The sequence below is a fragment of the Sceloporus occidentalis genome, unplaced genomic scaffold (assembly GCF_023333645.1).
Source record: "Sceloporus occidentalis isolate IW3139 unplaced genomic scaffold, rSceOcc1.0.p SCAF_2, whole genome shotgun sequence".
Classification (NCBI taxonomy): domain Eukaryota; kingdom Metazoa; phylum Chordata; class Lepidosauria; order Squamata; family Phrynosomatidae; genus Sceloporus; species Sceloporus occidentalis.
The window spans coordinates 91,280,956-91,308,191 of record NW_028316982.1 but is presented as its reverse complement, the minus strand read 5'-3'; the positions used below and the strand labels follow the sequence as shown (position 1 = coordinate 91,308,191).

The 27,236-nt window shown below is 38.8% G+C and overlaps 2 protein-coding genes across 5 annotated transcripts in view; one reads left to right on the top strand and one right to left on the bottom strand.

Moving 5' to 3' along the window:
• LOC149318682 (protein FRA10AC1 homolog) overlaps window positions 1-9,162 on the top strand; it is a 45,966-nt gene extending 36,804 nt beyond the window's left edge. For all 3 annotated transcript variants that reach the window (XM_089510264.1, XM_089510265.1, XM_089510266.1), the window contains exons 12-14: window positions 1,554-1,592; window positions 2,863-2,947; window positions 5,598-9,162. In XM_089510264.1, coding sequence (XP_089366390.1) covers window positions 1,554-1,592; window positions 2,863-2,947; window positions 5,598-5,640 — 167 coding nt within the window. In that variant the 3' untranslated portion in view covers window positions 5,641-9,162. The remainder of the gene's footprint in view (window positions 1-1,553; window positions 1,593-2,862; window positions 2,948-5,597) is intronic.
• A 1,522-nt stretch (window positions 9,163-10,684) lies between these two features.
• LOC149318681 (cone cGMP-specific 3',5'-cyclic phosphodiesterase subunit alpha') overlaps window positions 10,685-27,236 on the bottom strand; it is a 75,982-nt gene continuing 59,430 nt past the window's right edge. The window contains exons 13-22 of one of the 2 annotated variants that reach the window (XM_089510262.1): window positions 25,852-25,959; window positions 25,637-25,746; window positions 22,348-22,435; window positions 21,933-22,033; window positions 20,573-20,680; window positions 19,985-20,048; window positions 18,971-19,045; window positions 18,777-18,860; window positions 17,837-17,990; window positions 10,685-13,366 (exon numbers count right to left, since the gene is read on the bottom strand). In XM_089510262.1, coding sequence (XP_089366388.1) covers window positions 13,281-13,366; window positions 17,837-17,990; window positions 18,777-18,860; window positions 18,971-19,045; window positions 19,985-20,048; window positions 20,573-20,680; window positions 21,933-22,033; window positions 22,348-22,435; window positions 25,637-25,746; window positions 25,852-25,959 — 978 coding nt within the window. In that variant the 3' untranslated portion in view covers window positions 10,685-13,280. Of the gene's footprint in view, window positions 13,367-17,836; window positions 17,991-18,613; window positions 18,701-18,776; window positions 18,861-18,970; window positions 19,046-19,984; window positions 20,049-20,572; window positions 20,681-21,932; window positions 22,034-22,347; window positions 22,436-25,636; window positions 25,747-25,851; window positions 25,960-27,236 lie in introns of those variants that run through there. The other variant, XM_089510263.1, reaches the window with a different exon arrangement.

Below are 27,236 nucleotides of genomic sequence, written 5' to 3'. Positions count from 1 at the left end.
AACATAAATAAAGTTTCAGTTTGTAATAGTAATATATACACATTATAATTTGAAAAATAGTTTGCGGAGGATGCAACTTTGAAACTTCCTATAGAATCATATTGCTGGCAGAGACCAGGTGGGCTACCCATTCCAACCCCCTGCCATGCTGGAATACAAAATCAGAGCAGTCCTGACAGATGGCCATCCTGCCTCTGTTCAAAAAACTCCAAAGAAAGAGACCCCACCACACTTGGAGAACTTCCAAAGAAGGAGACTCCACCATACTCCAAGACAGCGTGTTTCACTGTCAAAACGACTCTTATAGTAAGGAAGTTCTTCCTAATGAATCTTTTTTCCTGTAGTGTGAAAACATTGGTCCATCTCTTAGTTTCTGGAGCAACAGAAAAAGAAGCTTGCTCCATCTTCAACATGACATTCGTTCAAATATTTGACCATGGTTATCATGTCATGTAGTTTGTGATTTACATTTAATTTTGGGAGGAAGATGAAATGCGGGTGGTAGAAGTGAGTGGAAGGTGAGAAGATTTCCTGAATTGTTACATCCTTTGAAAATGAAAGTGAATCCTAATCCTGAGGTGTTAATCTAACTTCACTTGTTTGTGCAGAAGACAAGGAAGGGAGAGAGTTTGGCATGCTTGGCCTGATGCTGCTGTGGGCTAAAGTCAATGACAGCAGGCATAAAGTGCATATTCAGAAATTAGTTAGTTAGTCAAGACTAACATATAGTTGGCTCTTAATCAAGACTAACATACAGTTGTTATCTGTGGAAATTCTGTTCTGGACCCCCCCCCCCCCCCCCCGCAGATAGCAAAATACATGGGGCCTGCAATCCGTGGATGGAAAGCCCACGGAAGGGGAAAGCTGATTGTAATTAATTTCAGGGGATCTATATAATTTCAGGGGATGTGGTGGCTGAAGTGGTTAAGACACTAACTCTCTTGAGTGCAGGATCGGCAGGTTGGCATTTCAAGGCCTGGGTGCCGCATGGTGGGGTGAGCTCCGGTCACTAGCTTCTGCCAGCCTAGCAGCTTCTGCCAGCCTAGCAGTTTGAAAGCATGTAAATGCAAGTAGATAAATAGGTACCACTCCGGTGGGAAGGTAAACAGCGTTCTGTGCAATCATGCTGGCCACATGATCACAGAGTAGTCTCTTGACACTGCTGGCTCTTTGGCTTCATAACAGAGATGAGTACCAGCCCCTATTGTCGGACACAACCTGACAACCTTGTCAGTGGGGAATACCTTTAACTATATAACCTTATATTTGCCCCTGACCTTTATTGCAAGGTTTATTTTGGATTTTTAGCAGCCCTCCTTGATGAATGGTGGCATTAACAGATAATTTTTAAAAAAATGAAGATTGTATTATCCAAAAGCAGTTATTAAGGTTTTGATATTTGAAGGTCAGTACCAGGACCTCCCATATTTCTACTCTGACCTCCTAAAAGTCAGTGGTTATTAATAAATATAGAGTTTCAAACACTTAGCATAATGTTTGTATACTTATATATATGTGATTACATATGTAACTAATCACATTGCATTTTTCAGATCAAACATCGTCAGAAGAATCAGACACTTCTGATGCAGGTAAGAAACTAAGTGGCGCTTGTTGCTGTTGTGTGCCTTCAAGCCATTTCCAACTTATGGCAACCTGATCACATGGTTTTCTTGGCAAGATTTGTTCAGAGGGAGTTTGTCCTAGCCTTCCTCTGAGGCTGAGATAATGTGACTTACTATGTCATCTTTAGTAAGTCTGATGATTTCCTGTTTGGATTGTAATTCATAAACATTCTCCTTGTTGTAAAACAGCAGCCAGCAACTTAATGTCCCTAAAAAATGTTCTACACATACTCCTGTCCTGTGGTCCAACTCTAATAGCACCTATAAGCATTCATGTACTATTCGTTGTACCAAAATGTGAATGGGAAGGTGTATTTTGAATATATTTAAGAGGCATTCCAGCATTTGGATTTAATTGTGCATTCTGATGTTTATTTGGGTGCATAGAAGATTTGGAGTCTGAGGTGTGAAACAGACTGCCCCAAACAGACTGATAAAGCCGGATTGGGGTCATGACAACGGCCCCAATCCGCATTTTGTGCTGGCAAAAAGCTGGCTTTCTCCACCCTTTATGGTGCTTGTGCTGCATGTGAATGCTGGAGCGCCCTGAAGCCAGCTGCTGAGTGGGCAGCTGGGCAACATGGAGCTGGCTTCCAGGCATCTTGGGGGCATGTGTCGTGTGTACGCCACACTTTCAAGCCAGCTGGAAGCTGGCTTTTCATGTCAATCTGTACTCACCCAAAGTTACTAATCATGAAAGTGCTCCAATACAGCTGTATCTTTACATAGCATCTTTTTGCTTTGTTTAAACAGTATACTGTATTTGGCATTGGAGAGAGAGTTAACTAATATATAATATTTAAACCTGCACTTATGTCTTCAGGCAGCTGATAATCTGGGGTCTAGTTTAGAAAATCTAATGCTACAATTAGAGGAGGAAAGGCTCACAACTATTTGGAAGTACTAGGTTTGAAAAGAAAGTCAATTTCATTCAAAGTATTTTTAGGCCAGCACTTTGGAATACAAATTAACTGAATATAGATGTAATGTATCCATGAATGTGTCATTGTAATGTTCTAATTCCTCTCCAGTTTTAGCTAATATTTTCTATCCTTTGGATAGAGAGGCAGAACATCAATTTTACTGGCTTCTGAATCCAACTGTCTGAATTGCTTAATAACTGTATGCACCGTGTTCATTAATATAAAAAACTCTTGTCAATCAAGCATGTTTTAAAATATGAAAGTTCTTAAAATAATTTGAAATAATCTTGAATTATGGTTTTGTTGCTTAACAGATTCTGATAAGAGTTTTCAACAAGATGGTCCTTCAGATGCTGAGTTCTGGAAGGGTCCTCCACAAGACACAGAAGAGAAAACACGGTAAATCCTGTGCTTGATAGCTCTCCTTCATTAAAACAATCACGGTTTTTCAGTTGACTCCCAAATTAAATACATTGATACCAGGTGAATATAATTTTGTACATATATCTGCCTGCCATGAACCAACACAGAGAAAGTCTGAAGGTCAGTTTTCTTCCCCCCTGACCTTCTGTGGGTTCCACCAGCCCCAGAAGTGTCTGAGAATAAGAAAAAGTCAGAACTGGAAGCAGCAGAATCATAGAATCATAGAATCATAGAGTTGGAAGAGACCACTAGAGCCATCCAGTCCAACCCCCTGCCATGCAGGAAATCCAAATCAAAGCATCCCTGACAGATGGCCATCCAGCCTCTGTTTAAAGACCTCCAAGGAAGGAGACTCACCCTCCGAGGGAGTGCATTCCACTGTCGAACAGCCCTTACTGTCAGGAAGTTCCTCCTAATGTTGAGGTGGAATCTCTTTTCCTGTAGTTTGCATCCATTGTTCCGGGTTCTGTTCTCTGGAGCAGAAGAAAACAAGCTTGCTCCCTCCTCAATATGACATCCCTTCAAATATTTAAATAGCGCTATCATATCACCTCTTAACCTTCTTTTCTCCAGGCTAAACATCCCCAGCTCCCTAAGGCGTTCCTCATAGGACATGGTTTCCAGACCCTTCACCATTTTTGTCGCCCTCCTTTGGACACGCTCCAGTTTCTCAATGTCCTTTCTGAATTGTGGCGCCCAGAACTGGACACAATATTCTAGGTGGGGCCTGACCAAAGCAGAATACAGTGGCACTGTTACTTCTCTTGATCTAAACACTATACTTTTATTGATGCAGCCTAAAATTGCATTGGCCTTTTTAGCTGCCGCATCACACTGTTCACTCATGTTCAACTTGTGGTCTACTTGGACTCCTAGATCCCTTTCACACGTAGTTTCATTCAGCCAGGTGTCCCCCATCCTATATTTGTGCATTTTATTTTTCCGCCCTAAGTGCAATACCTTACATTTCTCCGTGTTGAATTTCATTTTGTTAGCTGTGACCCAGCTTTCTAGTCTGTTCAGGTCATTTTGAATCTTGGTCCTGTCCTCTGGGGTATTAGCTATTCCTCCTAATTTGGTGTTATCTGCAAATTTGATAAGTATGCTCCCAATTCTGTCATCCAGGTCATTGATAAAGATGTTGAATAACACTGGGCCCAGGACAGAGCCCTGTGGGACCCCACTGGTCATTTCTCTCCAGGATGAAAAGGAGCCATTGTTGAGCACCCTTTGGGTTCAGCCGGTCAACCAGTTACAAATCCATGTAACAGTTGCCTTGTCTAGCCCACATTTTACAAGCTTGTATGCAAGAAGCAGAATTCCCCTCATTGTGGGTAGAGGGGGTTGCATCTGTTTTTTTAAATGTAAAATTGGCTCTCTGGGATATTTTGCTGAAATTAGTGGCGGGTGTGGAGAGGGTGTGTAGAGCACAGAAAAAGGGCCTTGGAGGTCACATTTGGCCCACAGACTGCATTTTGTTCCTGCAGCAGATGGGTTGAGACTTAAATTGAAGATAATTCAGCAAGACTGGTAACTTTCTAAAGAACATCCTTGCATGATTAGACTAAGGGCCTGTCTAGGCCTTCTGCATCCTGTATACCCAGACAAGGTCCAGTGGGAAACCAGCAACCAGCAAATTATAGTTGTCCCTCCATATTGTAGGGTTAGGGGAATAAGACTCCCGCGAATATGGAAAAATCGCAAATAATTTGGGAAACCCAAGGAAAGGATAGGGGAGGAGAAGGTAAGAGGTGCCTTGGCCCCTACAGAGCCTTCTCCTCCCCACCTTTCCCTGGGCATCCCAAGAAGAGGATGAGTTAGGAGAACAGTCTTGGGTGAGGGGGCAAGGCACCTCCTACCTTCACCTCTCCAATCTCTCTCTGGGCTGCCCAACGATAGATCGGGTAGGGAAAGGGAGGAGGAATGCCCACATTAATGGCCTTGACCTTGTAAATAATGTAACTGTGAGGATCAAGGGCGTGAATATGGAGGGCTGACTGTATTGCACTAGATTCCTTCTTCAGTTTCCCAGCAAGTGGTATTCAGAGGATATATGTGCTGCTTTACCACACTTTCAGTGCTGTCTTTCAGAAGAAACAAAGGCCAGATAGAGTAGTAATATTCAACTTTCTGAAAAAGACTTTAAAGATGAAGTATCTGTGTTCCTTTAAGGTGCTAGTGCTTCACAAGGAAAATGATTAAGTGTCCGTAGGTATGGGGAAAATCAGTGTAAATAGCTTTCATTTAAATTGGGTTCAATTACACTAATGAAAAAAGTGCCTAACAACCTGAGCCTAAGTATGTTCATTCAGTGATAAGTTCCATTAAGTTCACAAGCATTCACTTCTTAGGAAGTATGCTCACAGACATAATGATCTATGCCACTTTTAAAAATTGTTATTTGTGTTTTGCTAATTCCCTGAAGGGAAATCCACTACTGACACATTTTCCTTTATTGTTGTAAATTAAACAGTGGCATCTGTTATGGGCAATGATTGACACATCACTTACGCAAAAATCCTTCAGTGCAGCATTGAAGGGCTACAATATGCCCTTGGTGACCGTAAATGAAAGTGACTTCTTGTTCTTGCAGTGATTCTTAATGTGATTTGTTTTGGTTTTACAGGGAGGAAGAATTTGATGAGTACTTTCAAGACTTGTTTCTCTGAAATGCGATGTACTACTCTGAAACTGTTTTCATGAATCATCAACATCTGTAAATAAAAATCAAGCTTTCACATTTCATAACACAGATTGCTCATTACATGTGATTTTATTTGTGTAAATAGTATGAATTGTTTGGCATATGTTTTCTGTTTTGGTCCATGTGGACTTGTCCATTATTGAGGTAATGTGTCCTAAGATTTATTTATTTTTAATGAAGTATGGTTGGATCAGATACAAACATGTGCAGCTGGGCTGACAAAAGCAGATTTCTTCTCTACTCCAGTCTCCTCAAGATACACAGAGGTTGGAGGAACCCTGCTTAATGTGGTGAGGTATGTGTGGTGAAAAAGGAGAATCCCAGAAAATCAGGTGAAGGCACCTTTTATGATCAGATCCATTTCTTCCAAGGAAGACACTTCTTATATCCAACCCATACATTTGTAAGAGTCAGCATTTTAATATACAAAGTAATTTACAGAAGTTGGACAATAGCCTTTAAAGAGCTACCTAGATATGGAGACAATTGACTTTTGTTCTGTATGTGAACTGATTTGAGAGGAGAGGTAGATGTAAGAATGCAGATCTTTACCCTGATGTAAGAATGCAGATCTTTCTTTTCTCCTGAGCTAAGACAAAACACTTCTGTTGATACAATAAATGGTGTGGGAAAGTGTGAGTAGAGTCCTCTGTCTGAGATGGATTAGTTTTCCACCACTAGTACCCCATCACTAGCATGCATGGCCCTCTAATTAAAAATAGCTTTTATTGAACTGTTCAACTTAGTACAGTGGTTTACACCTGGTAACAAGTTCCCTTACAATTGGCTGTGCTGGCTGGGTCTTACAGAGATTTTGGTTTAAAACAACTTGAGGATATCAGGTTGATTACCTCTAATAGGTACTTAGGATGTTAGCCTTAGAAAGATATTGTACATTTGGTGACTGAAAGTGCATTTGTTAACAAAATTCATTCAGTCATTTAGAATTATCCCAAGTTAATTATCTTTTGATGGAGGTGCACTTAGAATCAGAATCATAGAGTTGGAAGAGACTATAAGGGCCATCCAGTCCAATCCCCTACCATTCAAGAACTCACAATCAAAGCACCAGCAACAGATGGCCAATCAGTCTCTGTTTAAAAACTTCAAAAGGAGACTCCACCACTTTCTGAGGCAGCATATTCCACTGTCAAACAGCTCTTACTGTCAGGAAGTTCCTCTTAATGTTTAGGTGGAATCTCTTTTCTTGTAGCTTGAATCCACTATTCTGGGTCCTATTCTCTGGAGTAGCAGAAAAGAAGCTTGCTCCATTCTCAGTATGACACCCCTTACAAATACTTAAACAGGGCTAACATGTCACCTCTTCACCTTATCTTCCCCATGCTAAACATATCCAGTTCCCTTATAAGGCATGGTTTCCAGACCCTTCACCATTTTGGTTGCCCTCCTCTTGATACATGCTCTTGATAGTGTTTTTGTATATACTTCATTAGTATACCTCAGGGGCCTGTAACAGAATGTTGCATTATGTCCTCACCACTTAACAGGATTGTTCTTGTTCAGGGCATGAATTGGCCAGCTGTGCCCAGCTCTAGGGCTACTGTAAGCCACAGGGAGCTTAAGCAAGCCAATTTTCTCTTCCATTGAATATTTTCTTTATCAGCTGACATTCAGCATTCCACAACTATCAGAGGTCACTGTGTGTGCTTACCCTTGTAGGGCTGGTTGAAGGGAGGTTGTTCCCTTTTTTTAGTATGCTTTAATGTTTTGTACTTGTGCATACTTCAGGGTTCAGCCTAAGCATGCAGATACTCTTCTTTCAGCAGTTCCATTTTATCTTCAGTCCCTTTTGACAACCAGCCACCTGAGTTTTCCATTAGAGAGAATGATCAATCATCATATATGCTTTTGCAAGTGTCCGTGTGGCTAAATATTTCTGGAATATGCAGGATTGATTTTTCTTGCTTGCTTTCTTTTTCTTTTTGGTCAACTATTATATACCTGAACTGATGTTTTCTTTATAAACCTTAGCTTTATAGTTTTGGTTCTGACTGTTGTGTTGTTGTTATGTGTCTTCAAGTTGACTTCAACTTACAGCAATCATAGGGTTTTCTTGATGAGATTTATTCAGAGAAGGTTTGCCATTGCCTTCCTCTAAGGCTTTGTTAGAGGCATGTGACAGGGCTGAGCGGGGATTCAAACCCTGGCTTCTCAGAGTTCTCTCATTCAACATTCAAACCACCACACCATGCTGGTCCTTGATTTGACTGTCAGTCCTGAAATGTACATGATCAGATAATGAAGCATTACTTAAATGTGATGGTAGGCCATATTTTTTTTCCATACAGAAGGGAAGTTGGTTGGCTTGGGTAAATTATATACATTCACCTTATGCATTATCCATAGTTTCATATAACCTAGCACTGAGTGAACAGTAATCTTTCTTTAGAATGTAATCCAGAGTGTCCAATGAGATGAGAACACAGAGTATTTTAATCTTCGTTCAGTGCACAGTGCAACATAAATCCATGTGTATGTTTTTTAATAAATAGTCTGCACAAAAATAACTATATTGTTTTGTCCCAAAGCAAAGTGAAATCATAGGGAAAGTTTTCATTACAGGATTTTTTCTAATGAAATGCACATGTGATCCATCTGGGAGAACACACAGCTATCTAATGTTTTGTGCCTGCCATTTTGAAAAGTGGCAGTTGAATATGCTATGTAATAAAAGACCTAAAGATTAACAATTATCCTAATTGTGCACGTACACAACATCATAATAAACATTTTTACATGGTATCCACAGCTTGGAGAAATATATCAGTATATTGCTTTGTACATTTAATGTTACTTAAAATATATTTTTCGTGTTTCATGTATATAGAAGGAAGGACAGTAAAGATAAACATGAAGGGTGTCCTTGAATAGCAACAAAATACAGCCTTCTGTGTGTGAAGGCTTCTTTAGGTAAGACAGTGGATTTAAAGGTTAATTCTTTGTCATCTTGCAAGCTTCGTAGGGAATCAAATCCAATAAGCAGCAATCAGCTTATATCTGTGTAACTGGTCTGTCAGGGCTTTAGAACAGTACATTGCTATATCTGCTCTTTAAAACACTGTAAAGTGTCTGTTGTAAGTGTAGTAAATTCATCTTCACAATACAATTATACAAAAATATGTACATATTTATTATGCTGATTTTTGTATAATACAAAGAAATATGATTAACAGCAAACTTAGTTATTTCCTTCATTTACTGATCTTTAGTAATATGGCATTTAAATGGCATTTTAAAACTCTGCATAAAACATTTGGCCCAGTAATCATGGATAATTTGGATACTCTTGCATGTTAGCTATGTTTTGTATATTTCTAAACACTTCTAGAAGCATTGAACATTCTAGAAGCTCTGTTAGAACTGCTTGGGAGTAGATACTATACACTTCTATTTACATCTCTGGTATAAAGGTATAGGTTGAGTCTCTCTTATCTGAAATGTTTAGGACTGTAAGTGTTTGGGATTTTGGATTTTTTCAGATTTTGGAATATTTGTATTTACATAATGAGATATTTTGGAGATGAGAAATTTCATATATACCTTATAAACATAGCCTGAAAGTAATTTCAAACATAGTATTTTAAATAATTTTGTGCACGAAACAAAGTTTGTGTACACTGAGCCATCAGAAAGAAAGTTGTCACTCAGCCACCCATGTGGACAATTTTAGGGTATTTCAGATTTTGAAATTCCAGATAAGTGAAACTCAACCTGTATGTGCAACTAATTGCAGGCTTAATAAAACAAAATGGCAGACTTCAGGCCAAGTCTATACATATCTACTCAGAAGTAAATCTCATTGAGCCCATTGGATTGCAGTCTTTATAAATAATTTATAATAAAACATTTGGGCTTCATAATCAGCACATTATTGAAAATTGTTGTATTTTTGTTCTATATCCAGAATCTAATACTCTGCAGTATTAGATCCTGATGAAACATCCTGATAAACATTTCTCCTTAGTCCTGGAATCTTAAATAGGCTCTGTAAAGATCCATTAATATAGATTAGATGATGTATCTAATCAATAGAAATCATCAGGGAAAACATAGCCTACTATTATTTCCTTCATATATGCTTAAAGTTTATGGTAGCAGTAGTAATTAAGCTGGAGCAGGATTCTAAATAAAAAGTTACCAGCCTTTATGTCTGAGTTGCAGTTTTAAACACACACTATTGAGATCAGAGGGTCTTAATTCCACAAAGTGGCCACAGTTTCCCAGCCCATGCACATACACACACCCCACAATCTCCATGTGCTTGCCTGGAGTTCACCTACTAGTAGTTTTTAGTTTTACTTGTGTGACTGTTGAAACATTTTTGGAAGCATAGAAAGATAATGACAGGAAAAACTAGAACATGAGCTCCAAAGGGCGACATCATGGACTTCTAGATTCTTGTCAGTGATGAATGGGCTTTTTCTTAATTCATTGAGAACTATGGCTTAATCAAGAACCAAAGTCTAGGTGGGGAGGTGAGAATCTTTTTCTAGACATCCTGCCATTTATAAACTTGCCCTGATAACATAAAGATAAGATTGTTGCCCTTGTGTGTCCTGGAACACAAACAGCTTTGCTTCTCATGTTATCTCTGTGGCACGGAGTTGCTGCATTTTCAGTAATTTAGTGCTACAAAGATAATGTAAGTGCTAAGCCGTCAAGGAGGGACACATGCTAGTACTCCTTCATACAAGTGTTATTCCTCCATACACTTAAGAGAAATGCTGTTGTGGGGATTGAACTGTGGCATGCGTTCTACAAATGTGACACAAGACTCCAGAGGTAACCTCCAATGCACAAGAAAGACATACAGCCAGCCCTCTGTGTCCACATATTCCTTATCCATGGATTCAACCATACATGGCTTGAAAACATTTTAATATATATATATTTTTTCAAAAAGCAAACCTTGATTGCCCATTTTATATAAGGGACACAATTTCACTATGCAATTGTATTTAATGGGATTTGACCATCAAAAAAATAATAATAATAATAATAATAATAATAATAATAAATTTTGGTATCCACGGGGAGTCCTGGAACCAAACCCGAGCAGATACCAAGGGCCCACTATACTTCCATTTTGCAAATGTGATATGAGGGACAGAAGACAGAGTTTATGTACAGATAGCCCTCCAGTTAATTTAAGTGGATGTGATGGATCTAGCAGCTCCACTGAGACACAAGTAGGGCAACTATGAGTGGGAGAGGAAATCACCAGATGAAAAATAAGGTTGGATTTTTAAATGGTTACAAAATAAATGATCTTTGAGAAAAGAATCCAACCGGCATGAGCATTGAAAGTTTAAACAAAGTACAGGCTGAGTCTCCCTTATTTGAAATGCTTGGGGTCAGAGGTGTTCTGTATTTCAAGTTTTTAATTTTTTTTATTTTAAAATACCTATATTTGCATATACATACATAATAAGATATCTTGGAGATGGGACCCAAGTCTAGACACAACATTCATTTCTGTTTCATATACACTTTATACACAAAGCCTGAAGATAATTTCATAAAATCCTTTGAAATGTTTTTTGCATGAAATAAACTTTGTTTGCACTGAGCCATCAGAAACCAAAGGTGTCACTATCTCACTGACCCATGTAAAAAGTTTTGGGTTTTGGAATATTTTGGATTTTGTAATTCTTGATAAAGGAGACTAAAATAAAACTACTAAAATATCCATACTGCCTTGTTTCAGACTGTTTGTATTGTTTAATATTGCTTTGCTATCTGTACCGCACTCTTGAGAACTTCTGATGTAGGGCTGTAGGTAGGTAGGTGTTATGTTGCAATATCCAGTTCACTCAAAAGCAGTGCAGTTAAGCATTCAAATATTTAATAAGGTTGTTTGTGTCTTCTTATTCTCAGTACTATAATCATGGCAGACTGGGGGGTAGGTTCTCTAATAGCTAATCTTGTACATTATATTTACTATTTCAACATTACATTAACAATCAATTGAAGTTTTTCATAGCTGAGTTGCATATCAGCAAACACTTTGGGCACGAGAACCAATTGAATATGATGCCCTCATATTAGCCAGAGTTAGTAGAAATGAATCAGGAACAGAGCGTGTATACCCCACAATATGATTCAGACCAACAAAATGTTCATAGTGTCTTATGCCCAGTACAATTATTGTGTTATTCTGCCATCCCACAGAAGAAATTGTCTTGAAGGAGTGGGTGTTTGGTTTGGGGTGCATATTCTAAGCCCCTTTCTATTCAGTATGCCCATTAGTTACTGGCATAACACTGCCATGCTTGATGGTGTCTTGTCAAAGCACTGAACTGGACAGTTTCCCATCACATCCTAAGTACTCTAGAAGAATTTGAGATGGCTTATAGTATATCGCAGGATCCATAGCCTGTTTTACCCCCTTCATTTCTCACTTTGGAAGTATGAGTATGCAATTTGTGATGATGCAGATCTTAACATGTACATGGGCTTAATTCCATATTCATTTCTAGAAGTCCTAGCTAATACTTGCTTGGGAGCAGAATACCCAAGGGGGCACTGCACAAAAATGAATTGCACTGGACAGAAGTCTTTGCTATCTCATACAAGACATTCTTCTAGCGGTGGAGATACATGATTTTGGGTTACCGAAAAGTTTTTGTAATCTGTATATTTTCATTTTTGTGCACACTGGGTATTAATGGCACGGGATATCATACTTGACCATGTTCTGCACTGTCAGTGGGCCACTTCCAGGTTTTGGAGTATGTACTATTCCCTTTTCAGATAAAGGGAAGAGATTAGCAATCCTGTGGCTTTTGAAGACTGCACATGAGGATGGTCTATGAAGTCTAGACTTGTCAACTATCTGGGCTGAAAGTAACTCATTTCTGCATTGGATTAGATACTTCAACGTTAAGTATATTATTTTCTGTGCTGAGCTGGCTGTTGTCTCAAAAAACATTATTTTTTTGGCAATTATTGTAAACTTTCCAAGCATTTTTCACTTTTCTTTTCTTTTTTACAGTACAGTGCCACAGGGTGTCATGTGCATGCTCCACAGGCCTGTTTTTAGGCACACATCTGATGGATGCTAGAATTACAGGTTCTGAAATGACATGCACTACAACTTTATTAGTGATAATACAAGAGAAGTGTATAAATTATTCCAGATGTAAGAGTTAAACATAATATAAAACCTGTTGCTATCTATTAGGTATTATGAGGTTACAAACTGTGCAACACAGAACTTATGACATGAAATGGACTGGAATTAGTGTAAAATTATACTTTCCTTGCAGGCTTCAGCTTTAAATACATTTTTAAAAAAAATCTGTATATATTGAGAGTGACAGCAACCAATACCCAAGGAATGAATCCATAACCCTCTTTGACAAAAATTATATTCCATCCGTTTGTCGTAATTTCTGAATTTTCAGTGGACGCTACCGCATTCAATTCCATTAGTAATGGCAGGTGTCCAAGGACTGAATAGTCTATGCTACTTTATGATTTACAGAAATCCTTGGGCTCACTGAAGGTTCTTCTTAGATTTCTTCCAGTGTAGCACATGTATAGTCCTTGATCTTGTCATTATTTTAGTGCCACTGAAGTTAATTATAAAATTGTACATGTTTTTGATTTGCCTTCTTCACCACCACCTCCTCCTCCTCCACCACCACCTCCTGCATTTGCTGCTTCAGCTGATAAAAAGCAGAAAAGAAGTGTTAGTAAGGTAAAATGTACATTCATGTTATCAGCATGCATTATATACCTTACAGGTATTTACTCAATGGCATGAAAAGCATGTGTGTTTGACCACTTGAAACGTGACACATTCTCAGCAATTCTGCACTCTTTGATGAGCAGCCAAATATCCCTTGCCATACAGTTTGAGACATGATATGAAAACTTCTCAAAGGGCAAACACACACTGAACCACTTTTACTGGAAAGTTTCAGTGACTAGATATACTTAACTGCTGGTACAAAATGCAGCTGATGAAAGATCATGGAACAGAATATTTAAATTATGGATTAGTAAAATCCTTCACACTATTTGGGTGAGAAATTATGGAGTTCTGGTATTTAAAAGGTGTGGTTGCGCCTTAAAAAACTGTAAACCAATCTAAAAAATTAAAAGGTAAGTTATTTTCCTAGTGCCTTCCATTCTTTCAAATGAGTCCACAGGTTGTTGTTTTTTCCTGTTATGATTACTCTATTTATAACAGGAGAGCAAATTGTTGCTTTCTGGTCCATTTAAACTGACATACCAACATTAGAATTAAAACTTACATTTGAAAGCTGTGGATCACCATGTTACTAGGTTATTTTCGACCCTTTCCACCTGCATTGAAACATGTCACATGATCAGTGGCCTACCTTCTGGAATGTTTTGATATAAGTAACAGCATGATATTCAAAATATTGATTTGAATTTTGTAATATATCATCCTGTTTATTTTTCTGTTCTGAACTTTCCACTAGTGGTTCAGCAATCTTATTTTGAAAATCAAGAAGTTGCAGTGTATCCAGCACAGTATCACAACTAGGTGGTCCACAAATGTGTAGTGTAACATTTGCTGCAAGTCCTGCCACACTGAGCACCAATCACAAACCTTGCTGGAGTTATTTAATGGTTTTAAGTTGCTTGTTGTTGTTGGTTGCCTCCAAGTTATTTTTGACTCATGGCGACCCTACCATGGGGTTTTCTTGGCAAGATTTGTCCAGAGGTGGTTGGCCATTGCCATCCTCTGAGGCTGAGAGCGTGTGAGTAGCTCAAGGGCACTCAGTGGGTTTCGGTGACCAAGCGGGAATTGAACTCTGATCTCCAGAGTTGCATTTAGATTGTACTATTATTTAGTGCAATGGCTTTATAAACCTAGATGCAAGCATCAAACACACACACACACAGTACAAGTCTTAGATCTACTGTCTTTTTAAAGACCCCAGTTTTGAATTTTGGAAAATTTATGTGATGATCTTACTATTTCAGTGTAACATTACATGACTATATATGCTTACTGACTATAGTATATCCATAATAATATTTCCATAGTATTATTTCCATGTGTCTCATACTGACCTACTTATACAAATGTTTTTATAGAAGCAGATTTTTATCTCAAAGTTAATGTTGTTGTTGCTGCTGCTGCTGTTGCTGTGTGCCTTCAGGTTGTTGCTAACTTATGGCAACCCTAGGGTGAACATTACGTATCATAGGCTTTGTTTGGCAAGATTTGTTCAGAGGAGGGTTGCCATTGCTTTCCTCTGAGGAGGAAAGAGTGTGGCGTGTCCAAGGTCACCCAGTGGGTTTTCATGGCTGAGCGGAGATTTGAGCCCAACATTCAAATCACTGCATCATGCTGGCTCTCAAAATTATTTGGTTGTTGTTCTGTGCCTTCAAGTTGTTTCCAACCTTTGATGTCCCTATCATGGGGTTTTCTTGGCAGGTTTCTTCAGAGGGGTTTTTGCCGCCATAGCCATTCTCTGAAGCTGAGAGAGTGTGACTTACCCAGGGTCACCCAGCGGGTTTCCATGGCTGAGCCAGGATTCAAACCCTGGTCTTCAGAGTCCTAGTCCAGTGCTCAAACCATTACATCATGCTGGCTCAAAGTTATTAGGGAGGGAAAATTAAGTTCTAAATTTTCTTAACAACGTAGGCTTAGATTCAACATCTTGTGGGTGATGCAGTGCTAGCACAACCCAACTTTCTTCCTCTCTTCAACTTTTGCCAGAGGGTTCCCCAGCCAAACAGATGAAGTTTTAGGGATGCAGCAGGGTGTCACAGTGGGAAGGGGAAAACCACATCTGCCAGTGGAAATTTATGACTGGATTTAGTAAATATAAGTAGATAATCTATATCATCAGTTTTAGAGAAAATGAAGGGAAAAACAGAGACAAATTCCATGCTATAAGGACAAATGCCATGCTATTAGGAAACAAACTGAAAACTGCCAGTAGGCTCAGTTTCACAATGCCTTGGAGAAATTCAGCAGAGATTTTTTTCCCTTCCATTTCTTTTGAAAGATTACAAATGTAGGTCATCCAGTCAGATGAACAAGTTGGCAGTAGACTCATGTCAGAGGGATGAAAAATCCTTTTGGACAAAATGTACCATTAGTTTATAGCATTCCAAAGTCACAAGGTGTTGTGATGCAGTCACTTGCTTATATAGCTTTAAAGGAGGATTAGGTTTCATGGAAGGATAAGTGGAATCTCAATGAAATTTTTTATTCTTGAGAAGTGATACGCAGAGCTGTCATCTTCCCCAAATGTTGAAACAAACTGAGAGAGTAAGGCATGGGCATTCTTCAAAGCAGGAAGAAAGGCAACTGATTTTTTAAATTTAATTGAAGAATAACATGTGGAGCTTGTTAATTGCTATGCTAGAACAGGGAAACTGAATTATTGGCTCTGAGTTAGCGCATGATATGTAACTTATTCCATGGAAACAGCAGCGCTGTGCATCGGAACGTGCTCACGAATCTGTATCCCTTTCAAAGCAAAGGAATGTAGGTGGAGAATACTTTCTCACTTGCATCCACTTTCTGCTTTCACACGTCTAGTTAGACATATGGGCTGCCTTGGATGAACTGAGTCAATCACCTTTTTATGACTCTGATTAATAGCTTGAGAAATAATGAAATCCAGAATGTGCAATCCCAGCTGGTATAAGAGTTCCAGCAGCATTTTCTATTGTTTTTGGAAAGGCTGCGCTTGATTTTGGCCTCTGATTTGTGAAAGGAATAGCAAGAAAACAACATGTATCTTTTTAAAAAAATCCCCAATACTATTTTGAAGCAGTGAAAACAGCATAAAATATCAAATAACATTGAAAATCCACAAAACAGCAATCCCTTTATCGGGCCAGCCGAAACACATAAAACACAAGCTTTCAAAGCTCTTGATCAGGCAAAGGTGCTAGAAATTATATAGGAGAAAGAAAGTGATGATGATCTTAGAGTGTACAGCCCTGCGTGTGTTCTCAGTGAAGATGATATGGATAGCTATGCAGGCAGAGGCCATTCCTTTTGGTCATGTGAGCTCTGGGAGACAAAGAGTCTTAAAGTCCAGGAAATAAAATTCAAACCCCATTAGCAACACAGAAATATGCTATCTTAGATTTCCATGCTGCCTCTGCCCTTTGCAACTATGGAGTAGGAGTAGTCTCACAGAACCATGACTCACAGAGCCCACATGGCCAAAGGAAATGGCCTCTGCCTCATGGATATCCCTCCATACCATCTTAACTGAAAACAGCAACATCTTGACAAAATGTAGACCTGTGACTCTAACACTGTCATATTTCTCTTTCTTTCTCCTGTATGATTTTTAACACCATTGCCTAATAAAGAAGCCAGTTAAGCTTCGAAAGCTTGCATCATGCATTTTGTACATTTTGCTTGGTCTTGCCAAAAATGGTATTGCCATTTTGTGGGTTTTGGATGATTTTGCCAACAAGGCTACCCCTGCATATGTTTTCAGCACAAAATGTTGTTTATTCCATAGCTGATGTCATTTTCCTAGTCTTTGCCAGAAAAGTCCATGTCTAAAGACTGTAAATTAATTTGCTTACTGTTTTAACTTGTAAGACAAAGGGCAGGATAGAAAGAGATGGGTAGTTTAAAGTGGTTTAACAAATACATTTTCCCAGTTTTCTGATAGTATTTTTTTTCTGCACTGTGTAAATGAGAACTTTGCTGATGTCTTTTCAAAGGTAGAAGGCAGCTTCACTTTTCCCCATTCTACAGTACTTCTGAATGTCCCACTTTGCCACTAAATATGTTACAGTCGAGCTGCAGTCCTATATCTACTTACCTGGGAACACAATGGAACTTACTTCTGAATAGACAAGACTAGGATTGCAATGCCAACTTTTAACTGCTGTTTTCTTGAAACAAATCAACCAACAAGCCTATCTTTGTATTCACAAAACAGCTAGTAGTCCAGAGGCAGGGAGGGTGCTTTTACCAATCTCTTTTTCATCCTGTGTCGTATCAAGTCCCATGCTATTATGTGATATATCATGTGATATTTAGTGCTCACTAAGTACAGTTCAGTGATTTATTTATTTATTTTTAAATATCAAGTTTAGCAAGTCAATCAAAAAACTTTCAGAAGCCTGGTGATTGCCTCATATATATATAATTTAATACATTTAAAAAATCTAACCTTTTTTGGCAGCTTCTTCCTCCTGCCTTTTCTTCTCTTCCTCAATGGCTTTCATTTTTTCATCATATACATCAGCTCGTGATTTCCACTCTACTCGATTGTTTTGAAGACCATCAAACATTGGCGTGATTTCTTTGTGGAATCTTGAAAATTCCTAAGTAAACAGTGCAGATCGTTGGCCATTTGTGGTAAAAACCAGGCATTTGTAATGATAACAGACATTTCTGGTCTGTAGATGACCTTTAGTTTTGAAGACCCAGAGCCAAAATGAGATTTATTTTGTTTGTTTGAAAGATGTAGGCATAACTGAATGCTGCATAACAAACAGGAGTTTTAGTCCTGTGTCAGCTTCTGACATGCTAAGGAGAGTGTCACCTAAATAGAGGAGAACAATGCATAGGAGTAGAATGCTTGGTCCTCCTCTCACCTACCATTTTACTGTTTCCCTGGATTTCCTAATCAAATGTGGGCAAGTGTCTGTGGGGAACATAATGCATCACCCATCTCTCTCCCTTGCAAATGTGCCACATTAAATCCAAGAGAAAAATATGGCAATGGAAGCCATGAATTTATTGATGAATATCTAGTTTTTTCCTTAGTGATGGGACTACAATAATTTAGTATTATTTTTTGCTGGGCAAATGCATGTCAAACAGCTTGCTATGAAAAACACCAAATAATATTAGAAGCACGCATTTAAGAAGACTAAAATTGTTTAGTACGCTAAGAGATTTTGTAGCACCTTTGAGACTTGAGTCCCTTTGCACACTGATTTTCCAGAATAATACAGCTATGTCTTCGAGTTCAAATTTTTAAGATATTCATACACATATGATGCTCAATTAATCATGTACAGCCATGTTTCTATAATAAAGAGAAAAGGACAAAATGCTTTGTATGATCAAAACGGAGTAATATTAAGGTAGACACACCAACTTACCTTGTACACAAAGGTACATACAAAATCAATGAAACCAACTTGAAGCTTGGGCAATTCTTCACTTTTGTTCCTGTCCATCATGGGCTATAAAAGAATCAAGAGAAAAATTGGTAGAAATTCTAGAAGTTTGATTCTTCACTTTTTCAAAAAAATCAAACTGAAAGCAATGGTATATAATATAACAAAATGCTTACAATTGGTTGCTGCTGTAGGACCGTTCGTTCAAGATCACCTTGCTCCCAGAATTCATTTGCTACCATAATGGCAACCTGAGAATGATCAGTAACTATTATTGGAAGATTCAGTGCAGCTACTATAAACTAGAACAAAATTCAACCTTGCTCTCTCTCTCAATCTCTCCCGCTATAATAATGTTTCCATACCCTTGGTAGACCAACCAGCTTTTCCCAGCTGACTTTCACCAATTAGAATGGAGATGAACAGTCATTTGTGCTCACGTGTACATCTTAAAGCCCATCCTCTGATTCTGAGGATGATAGAATTATAGATCTAAACATTAGAGTTAACTATTATATTAAACAAGTAAGTATCACCAATATTTAAAATCTTTACTGGGGCTATGGCAATGGTAGGCCTGAATATCTAAGCAGCCATAGCTTTTCCCACAGCTGAACTAAATAAACTCTTGGGGTGCATCTGCACTGTAAAAATAACACATTTTAACACAACATTAACTGTCATGGCTCCATCCTACAGAATCTTGGGACTGATAGTTTGGTGAGGCACCAGCACTCTGGTAGAGAAGGCTAAAAGACCTTGTAAAGCTGCAAATTCCAGGATTCCATAGGATGGAGCACCTAAACTGGTGTCAAACTGCATTATTTCTATAGTTTAGATGCACTGCAAAACTGCTCTTGTGTTCTTAAAGACACACACACACACATATATATATATATATATATAGAGAGAGAGAGAGAGAGAGAGAGAGAGAGAGAGAGAGAGTTGGTTTTCTCTTGTCTCTTTTTAAGCTGTTGGTTTTCTCTGTACCAGCATTTAGTTTACAGTAAACTAAATTCTGAAGACACAATAAAAAAGGAAAGAAAAAAGCAGAAAATAGATTTGAAAAATAAGCATCTTCAAATATACATGTGCCTGTTGCAACCTCAGATGTTTAAAAAACTATGAAAAGTACTCATTATTTTGTATAACTGCTGTTCTAAGTCACACTAATCGCTGAGGATACTCACCTTACTTTGTACCTCCCAAGGTTTAGTGATTGCAGACAAGTCACAGCCAGTCATCATCATAGCCCTTTGAATAATGATAATAGATTTTAGAAAGAGGGAAAAACAGTACAGTGGACCCTTGTTATACGCTGGGGTTTGGTTCCAAAATCCACCGTGTATAATAAAATCAGTGTATGCTCAAGTCCCATTAAATATGACATAGCAAAATGGTGTCCCTTATAAAAAATGGAAAATCAAGGTAAATTTATACTTTTTTGAAAATTTTCAAACCGTGGATGCTTGAATCTGTGTATAAAAAAATCCATGTATAAGGAGGGCCGACTGTACATAGTGTGGTATTGTAAAATAATATTTAGTAGTGTAAAATAGAGTCAGTGTGGCATAGTGGTTTGAGTGCTGTGCTATTACTCTGGAGATCAGAGTTAGAATCCCTGTTCAGCCATGGAAACTCACTGGGTGACTTTGGGTGAGTTATAAACTCTCAGCCCAGGAAAACCCTGCAATAGGTTCACTTTAGGATCAGCATAAGTCAGAAACTACTGGAATGCACATGACCACAACAACAAGTGTAAAAGGGTTTTGACCTACATGATTACTTCTTTTTTGGTTGGGTCCATAGATATATATTTAATTGCATCCTCTTCTTTTTCCATTTTTTCAATTGCATCCACAATCTTTTGGAACATGGTCCTTTTCCTGTGAACATATTATGATTGTTACAACAATGCATGGTCTCTTTCATGGCTTACCTAGGCATTTTATTTTCCAGAGCCCATCCTAAGGACTCTCAGAGTAGATCCTGAGGCCTAGCATAAAGAAGAACAAATTGATGGACTGAATACTATGCAGTGGTTCTAATTGTTACTGTGGTAATGACCTGATGGCCTAATTCTTCCAGGAAAATCATGCTAGGACATTATCATCAGCATTTTAACTGACAGAAGGGTTCCAGTTAGCAGAACCAGCAGCCCTCCCATGCCCTCTCAATAACAGCTGCAAAGGATTGAGAAACCCTCCAGAGCAAATTTTCTGGTGGCACAAACAGCTGCAGGTGGGAGGCCAGGCATTTAGCCCACAGTGTCCTGTGCATTTGAATGGCCCTTTTCAAAGTAGACAGAGAAGACAAACCTTCAACTGAAATGTAACCAGAAAAAATGCAAAATAATATTAAAAAATTAAGTCAAACATTAAAAATGTAAGCTGGAATCCTGTTGGTTAGTCCCAGTTAGAATAGATGCATTCAATGAATTGTTGAGTGGTGTAGTAGTTTGAGTGTTGCACTACAATTCTAGAGATCAGGGTTTTACTCCCTGCTGAGCCATGGAAATTCAGTGGATGATCTTGGACAAATCGCACTCTCTCAGTCCCAGAAAACCCTACAATAGGTTCACTTTAGGGTTGCCATAAGTCAGAAATGACTTAAAGACACACAACAGCAGCAACGGCAACAAAGGCACAAAACAGATGGGCCAAATAAACCAATCTCCAGATGCACACCTTGAGCGTGGCTGGAAACAACACAAAGGCCACATCTTTTACAAAGAATGAGGCCAAAAAAGAATGGAAAAATACCACTCTTTTTGCCGGCCTGATTCAAAACTATGGCAGCAGCCCAAATGAGGGCTGGGCATGTGTGGTTGCCAGGGCCTGTGCATGAATTGCGCCAGTGTGGCCACGGCCTGCTTTATTGGGCCCCTCTGTTTCAACCCATAGTCAACATATAGGTAAATCCCGTTGATTCAGTGGGTCTAATTTAGATAGAACTAGCAACAGAATTCAGGACATTTTTTTTGTAATTTTTATTAAACTTTTAAAAATGTATAACAAAGGAGGCTCAAAGAATGGGAATGTGCATCTACAAAAATAAAAATACAATTCTGCACATGCTGAGAACTGCAAATGAAAACTGTTTACAATAGTAATATTTTAGTAGAAAGTTAGGACTTACTTGAAATATAAAGCCAAATCAGTTGCTATGATTGCAACTTCAAATAAATGTAAAACGGTTTCAAACTGGCGCTTATTTAGATTCTGGAAGATGTTTAAACTCTGCAAGATAAAGATTTTTACAAATCAATATTGCTCACTGATTTTTGTTTTTGTACAGGATAGTTTGTTATAATTATGTAAAAGTATGTAACATATACAAGCCAAGTAATATGCTACAATTCAAGAATGTCTACTTTAATATTTCCACAAATTAAGACCAAGATAAAATATTTCCTCAAGTTATCTAATATCAAAGTGCCCAATAGCTGGAACAGCAGTACATAAATCTATTGATTATGCTGTTTAACTGTGGCTAATATAAACACTATCTGCACCAAGTTACTAAAAAGAAATAAATCAGAACAGGCACAGACCTCATCTTGTAGCAATGTTTTACTATACTCTAGATGATGTCTTTCTAAAATGGAAGAGCCATGAAGTCTTGCCAATGGAGCTGCAGACCTGTTGAAATATAATTACATATTTTAAAAGATTTTATTCTGTCTTATTTCTGGATCCTAGTCTTATTCACTGTAGTCTGTATACCCATCAATTTGCTTTTTTCACTTCTCAATAGGCAACCAATTTTAATCTTGTAGTGATAATTGCATGCCTTCCTGCTGCTCCATTCCTGACTTCAGAACCTGGCACCAGAACTGGCATCAGAACATAGCAGGGTCAAGTAGCAGCCAAGGGCCTAGTTGCTCAGGAGGCTCCATTCTCAGCTCTGCCACTCTCTTGGGCAAGGTTTCTGGCAGATGGCTGACTTTTAAGCAGGAACTATAGATGCATCTTCCCTGTAGAAATAATGTAGGTTGACATCACTTTAATTGGCATGGTCCCATTCTACAGAACCCTAGGATTTTTAGTTTTGTGAGGCACCAGCACACTTTGGCATGTGTGTGTGTGCTGCGTGCCTTCAGGTCATTTCTTACTTATGGTGAACCTATCATGGGATTTTCTTGGCAAGATTTGTTTAGAGGAAGTTTGCCATTGCTTTCCCCTGAGGTTGAGAGCATGTGACATGCCCAAGATTACGTCATATGTTTTATGGCTGAGCAGGAATCAAACCCTGGTCTCCAGAGTCATAGTGCAATGCTCAAAGCACTACACCACACTGGCTCACACTCTTTGGCAGTAAAGGCTAAAGACCATGTAAAACTATAAATCTGAGAAATCCACAGGATGGAGATATAGCACTCATAGTGGTGTCAGGTTGCATTATTTCTACAGTGTAGATGCACCCTAAGACAGTGTTTGGTCATCTGTAAAAGCCAAGCACCATTTCAATTACCCCAAATGCATACCTTTCCAACTGTCCCAGTTTGACAAGAAGCAGCATGATTAATCCTCTGTTGTCCCACTTTTCAGCTGCTTTTATAATGCCCCAGGGTTTCTGTCCCCCTCATCCCACTTTTCTCCTTCGTCCTCAGTTTACCTGAGGCATGGGACAGACCATCCAAAAAGGATGGTCTCCCGGCGCCTTGCTTTGCTCCGTGGGGAAGCCGCAGCCTCCAGACCGCAGGACTTCCCCACAGAGCAAAAAGTACCCAAAACAGGTTCTTCTTGTGGTGTGATTATGACATCTGTACAGGGCACCACCATTTTGACGCCCTCATCACGTGCGAAGGGCGAGGGGCATTTGGATGTGCCACCCCTCGCATATGATGAGGGCTCACTATAGCGCCCATCTGTATAGTGCCTCAGTTGCTGAAAACTAAATTCAAAGTGCCAAAATAGTTTGTACTCAGTTAACTCGGCTGATGTTGCATAGCTAGTTAGCTACACATGTTTCATCTGTAAAAGGGGTGTGTGTGTGTATGCAAATCTCGTGCTTCAACCAATGCCAAGATGGAATCAGACATTGGATTTGGGATTATGTAAAAGGTGAGGAGGATTATCTTGTTATCTATTCAGAAGTGCCACTGGCTGCTACCACAGCCATTCAATTCACCACCTCCCAAAAATATTCCCTCTCTGAATAGCTGTCCTAATGCTTTTGAATGGGAGCAAGGCTAGCATGCTACATATTGCTGTTTAATGGCAGAGAGCAGAGTGGAGAGCTGTTCAGAAGAACACATCCAGCCAAACAGAATGAGGCCAGCCATCAACAGTAACTGGAGGAATCAGTAGCCAGGTGGGTGGTGGTTATGGGATCAGATTTTGGCAACAGTACTTGAGCCAAGTAGGACAGAGGTCTGGTGGCAGTGGCAGTATGGGTGCCCAGAAATTTCTTACCCAACAGTACCATCCCTGAGGGCTACTGCAGTCTGCCACTGGCCCTGGGTGTTACAGGCTGCATGTGCACTGCATAAATAATGCACTTTGACATCACTTTAACTGCTGTGACTCAATGCTATGGAGTTCTGAGTTTTGTAGCTTTGTGAGATATTTTGCCTTCTGTGTCAGAGAGCTGTGGTGCTACAACAAACTACAAACCCCAGAATCCCATAGCATAGAGCCATGGCAGTTAAAATGGTGTCAAGCCTTGTTAATTCTGCAGTGCAGATGCAGCCAGAGTTGGTTTTCCACCAAGAACATTCTCTGAAAATTTTCAGTGGTAATTCTTAGTTATAGCAGGGAAGCTCTTGTGTTGTTTTGGAGAGAAATGCCTTAATAAGCAGTTCATTAAAATGTTTTAAAAAACCAAAACTCCTAGTGTCAGAAAAATCCACCAATCAGTAGCAAGGCCCCTAATCATGTTCCAAAAGAATCATTCTCTTATCTTCTTTCTATTTACAAATTGTTCTAGTGACTTTCCTGTGAGTTTGGCAGGATTTACTTTGTTCCATAAAAGTAACTGGTTTCCATTGATTTTCATATGAGAAAGAAATAAGGCTATATCAGTGACACCTGTAAGGAAGGGATATACTCTGCCCTCCTCTAATTCATGGGGAAAACAGTGTTTGCCCCCACCTTGACAATATTTATGGTTTTAGCTTGTGAATAATAGTAGAAATATAATTTTAAATGTTACATAATCATTGGGAGCTATTTACTTCCATGCAAGATTGGAAGGAAGCAGCTTTCCTTCTCTCCCACTGTTATAATTTGGTGATATTCAACAAAAGTGTCTAGCGGGTGAATCAGAACAGATAAATGGGGGGGAAAAGCATTGTTCCTGTGGTGCATAATTAATAATACACAAATTTGATTAACATGTAGAATTCACTGCAAGAAGCTGTTGTGATAGTTTGAAAGAAAGATCACACAAATTCATGGAGAGAAAGCCTACCAACTGACAGAGTCATGAGGACAATATTGTACCTCCAGGATGAGTGGTAGTATGCCACTGAATATCTCTTGCTGGAAAACAGGAGAAGATGACTATTGACTGCATATGAAGTTTGGAGGCTTCCTAGAGGCATCTGGTTCAGAGTTTAGAAAGGTTACTCCTCTCTCTTTTTTACAACTATGAGGGTCTCCCAGCCAATATTTTCCCAAGCTCTGACTTGTTAGGCTGTTCCCAAATCCTAACCAGTACTTTCTCAAGCCATAATGCAAAACAAGAGGATAGACCAGTTGGTCCTGAGGTCAGGGCTCTTCTTAGTTTGTTAAATGAGATTTAAATATCTGAAGTATGATTGTTTTGCAGTGCCAAATGCCATCCATCTGACAACTCAGACATTGATCAAATTGCACATGTAAACAGATACTACTTACTTCATTTGATACAGGTTATTGGTTCCTCTGTGATCAATATCATGGCAGAAAGCAGCGGCTACCATAGCAAAGGCTTCTAGGTCCGTGTAATATTTCTTTATTTTTCCTGTCTGTAAGAATAAGATTTCTCTTTACTTGTCATATCTTACATGTGATTTATAAGATATTGCAGTGAAAAGCAAACTTGGACATAGGCCCAGAGTAACAAACTGTACCATCAAAAGAGTAAACATGGTTTGTCCAACATTGAAGCCATGCCGCCAGTTGTGGTAAGTGATATCACGATACCCCTTTCTCACTGTATACATCCATCTTGTAAGGACCTGCAACAAATAAAACCATTTAATCTTTTGCAATGTAAACATTGTTTATAAGAAACTATTTCACCATAATTATTAAAAGTTGTTATATACAAAATTGATTTCTAATTGTACATGTAAAGATAGACTCAGACCTCTCTCCCTGCATTATTAGGACTGCACAGATTGCATCTGCAAACTTAAAAATTGTTGTGCTTCTCTAATTTCCACCTCACCATTTGTTCTAACTCCCAAACATGTTGCGTTATGGGTTTTATTTCTAACAAGGAAGCTTGTATGCATTTCTGAGCACATTGTCCCAAATATATGCATTCTTGTGCATATTTTCTCAAATTGTGCATTTTGCATACATTCCCCCATTGACCAAAGTATATTTATGAGCATTTTTTCAATGTATAAATTTCCATGAGTTTGTACAAATATTGATCCATTGACAAAATGCAGCTCTTCTGATGATGTTGGATTAAAGCTCCCACCAGTCCTACCTGGTGTAGTTTAACAACATCTAGATGGTCATATAATCTTCACTGATGTCCTCCACAAACCTTTTTGAAACTAATGACAACTCCACTAAGGCACTTCCTCACTGATGTACAACTGATAATAAAGATCACATGGTTTACAGAGAATAATTTTTTGGATGGAATGGGATGCAGAGCACAGGATTATTAGTTCAGCTTGCAGGGTTGCCTCTGGCAACTATAACATTTGGGTCAGAAATTACTAGATCTTAGATGTGGCAATACTTATGACTCAAACTGGATCATGTAACTGTAATATGTCTGAATTTTCAGAGGCAGGATTATCCTTGTACTCCTATTTATGGAAGTATAGAATCCAATACAAAAGAGTGCAAGTGAAAGCATTGTCTGAAGAAGCCCTTTCCACTGAATTACAAAATGTGCCACTTCCTTCTTCTTTACAGACTTTCATTTATTTTGTCTCTTAACCACTTCTAACCTTACTCTGTGGACCTCCCCTTGGCATAAAGCAGAAGTGAGCATCTGTGCTTTCCCCAGATGTTTTTGACCTACAACTCCCATCAGCCTCAGCCAGCATATTCAAAGGTGAGGGATTCTAATAATTGCAGTTCCAAAAATACCTAGAGGACCACACATTGCTCAGCTGTATCATAGAGTTGGACCTGCATGCCAATCTGATGCTGTTGCTGCTAATACAGGTAAGATTATCCAAAGTTGTGTACCGTTGAGCATACAACAGTAGATCTATCTCAGATTTTTAGGATTTGATTTATGACACAGTCAAGAAAAACAATAGCC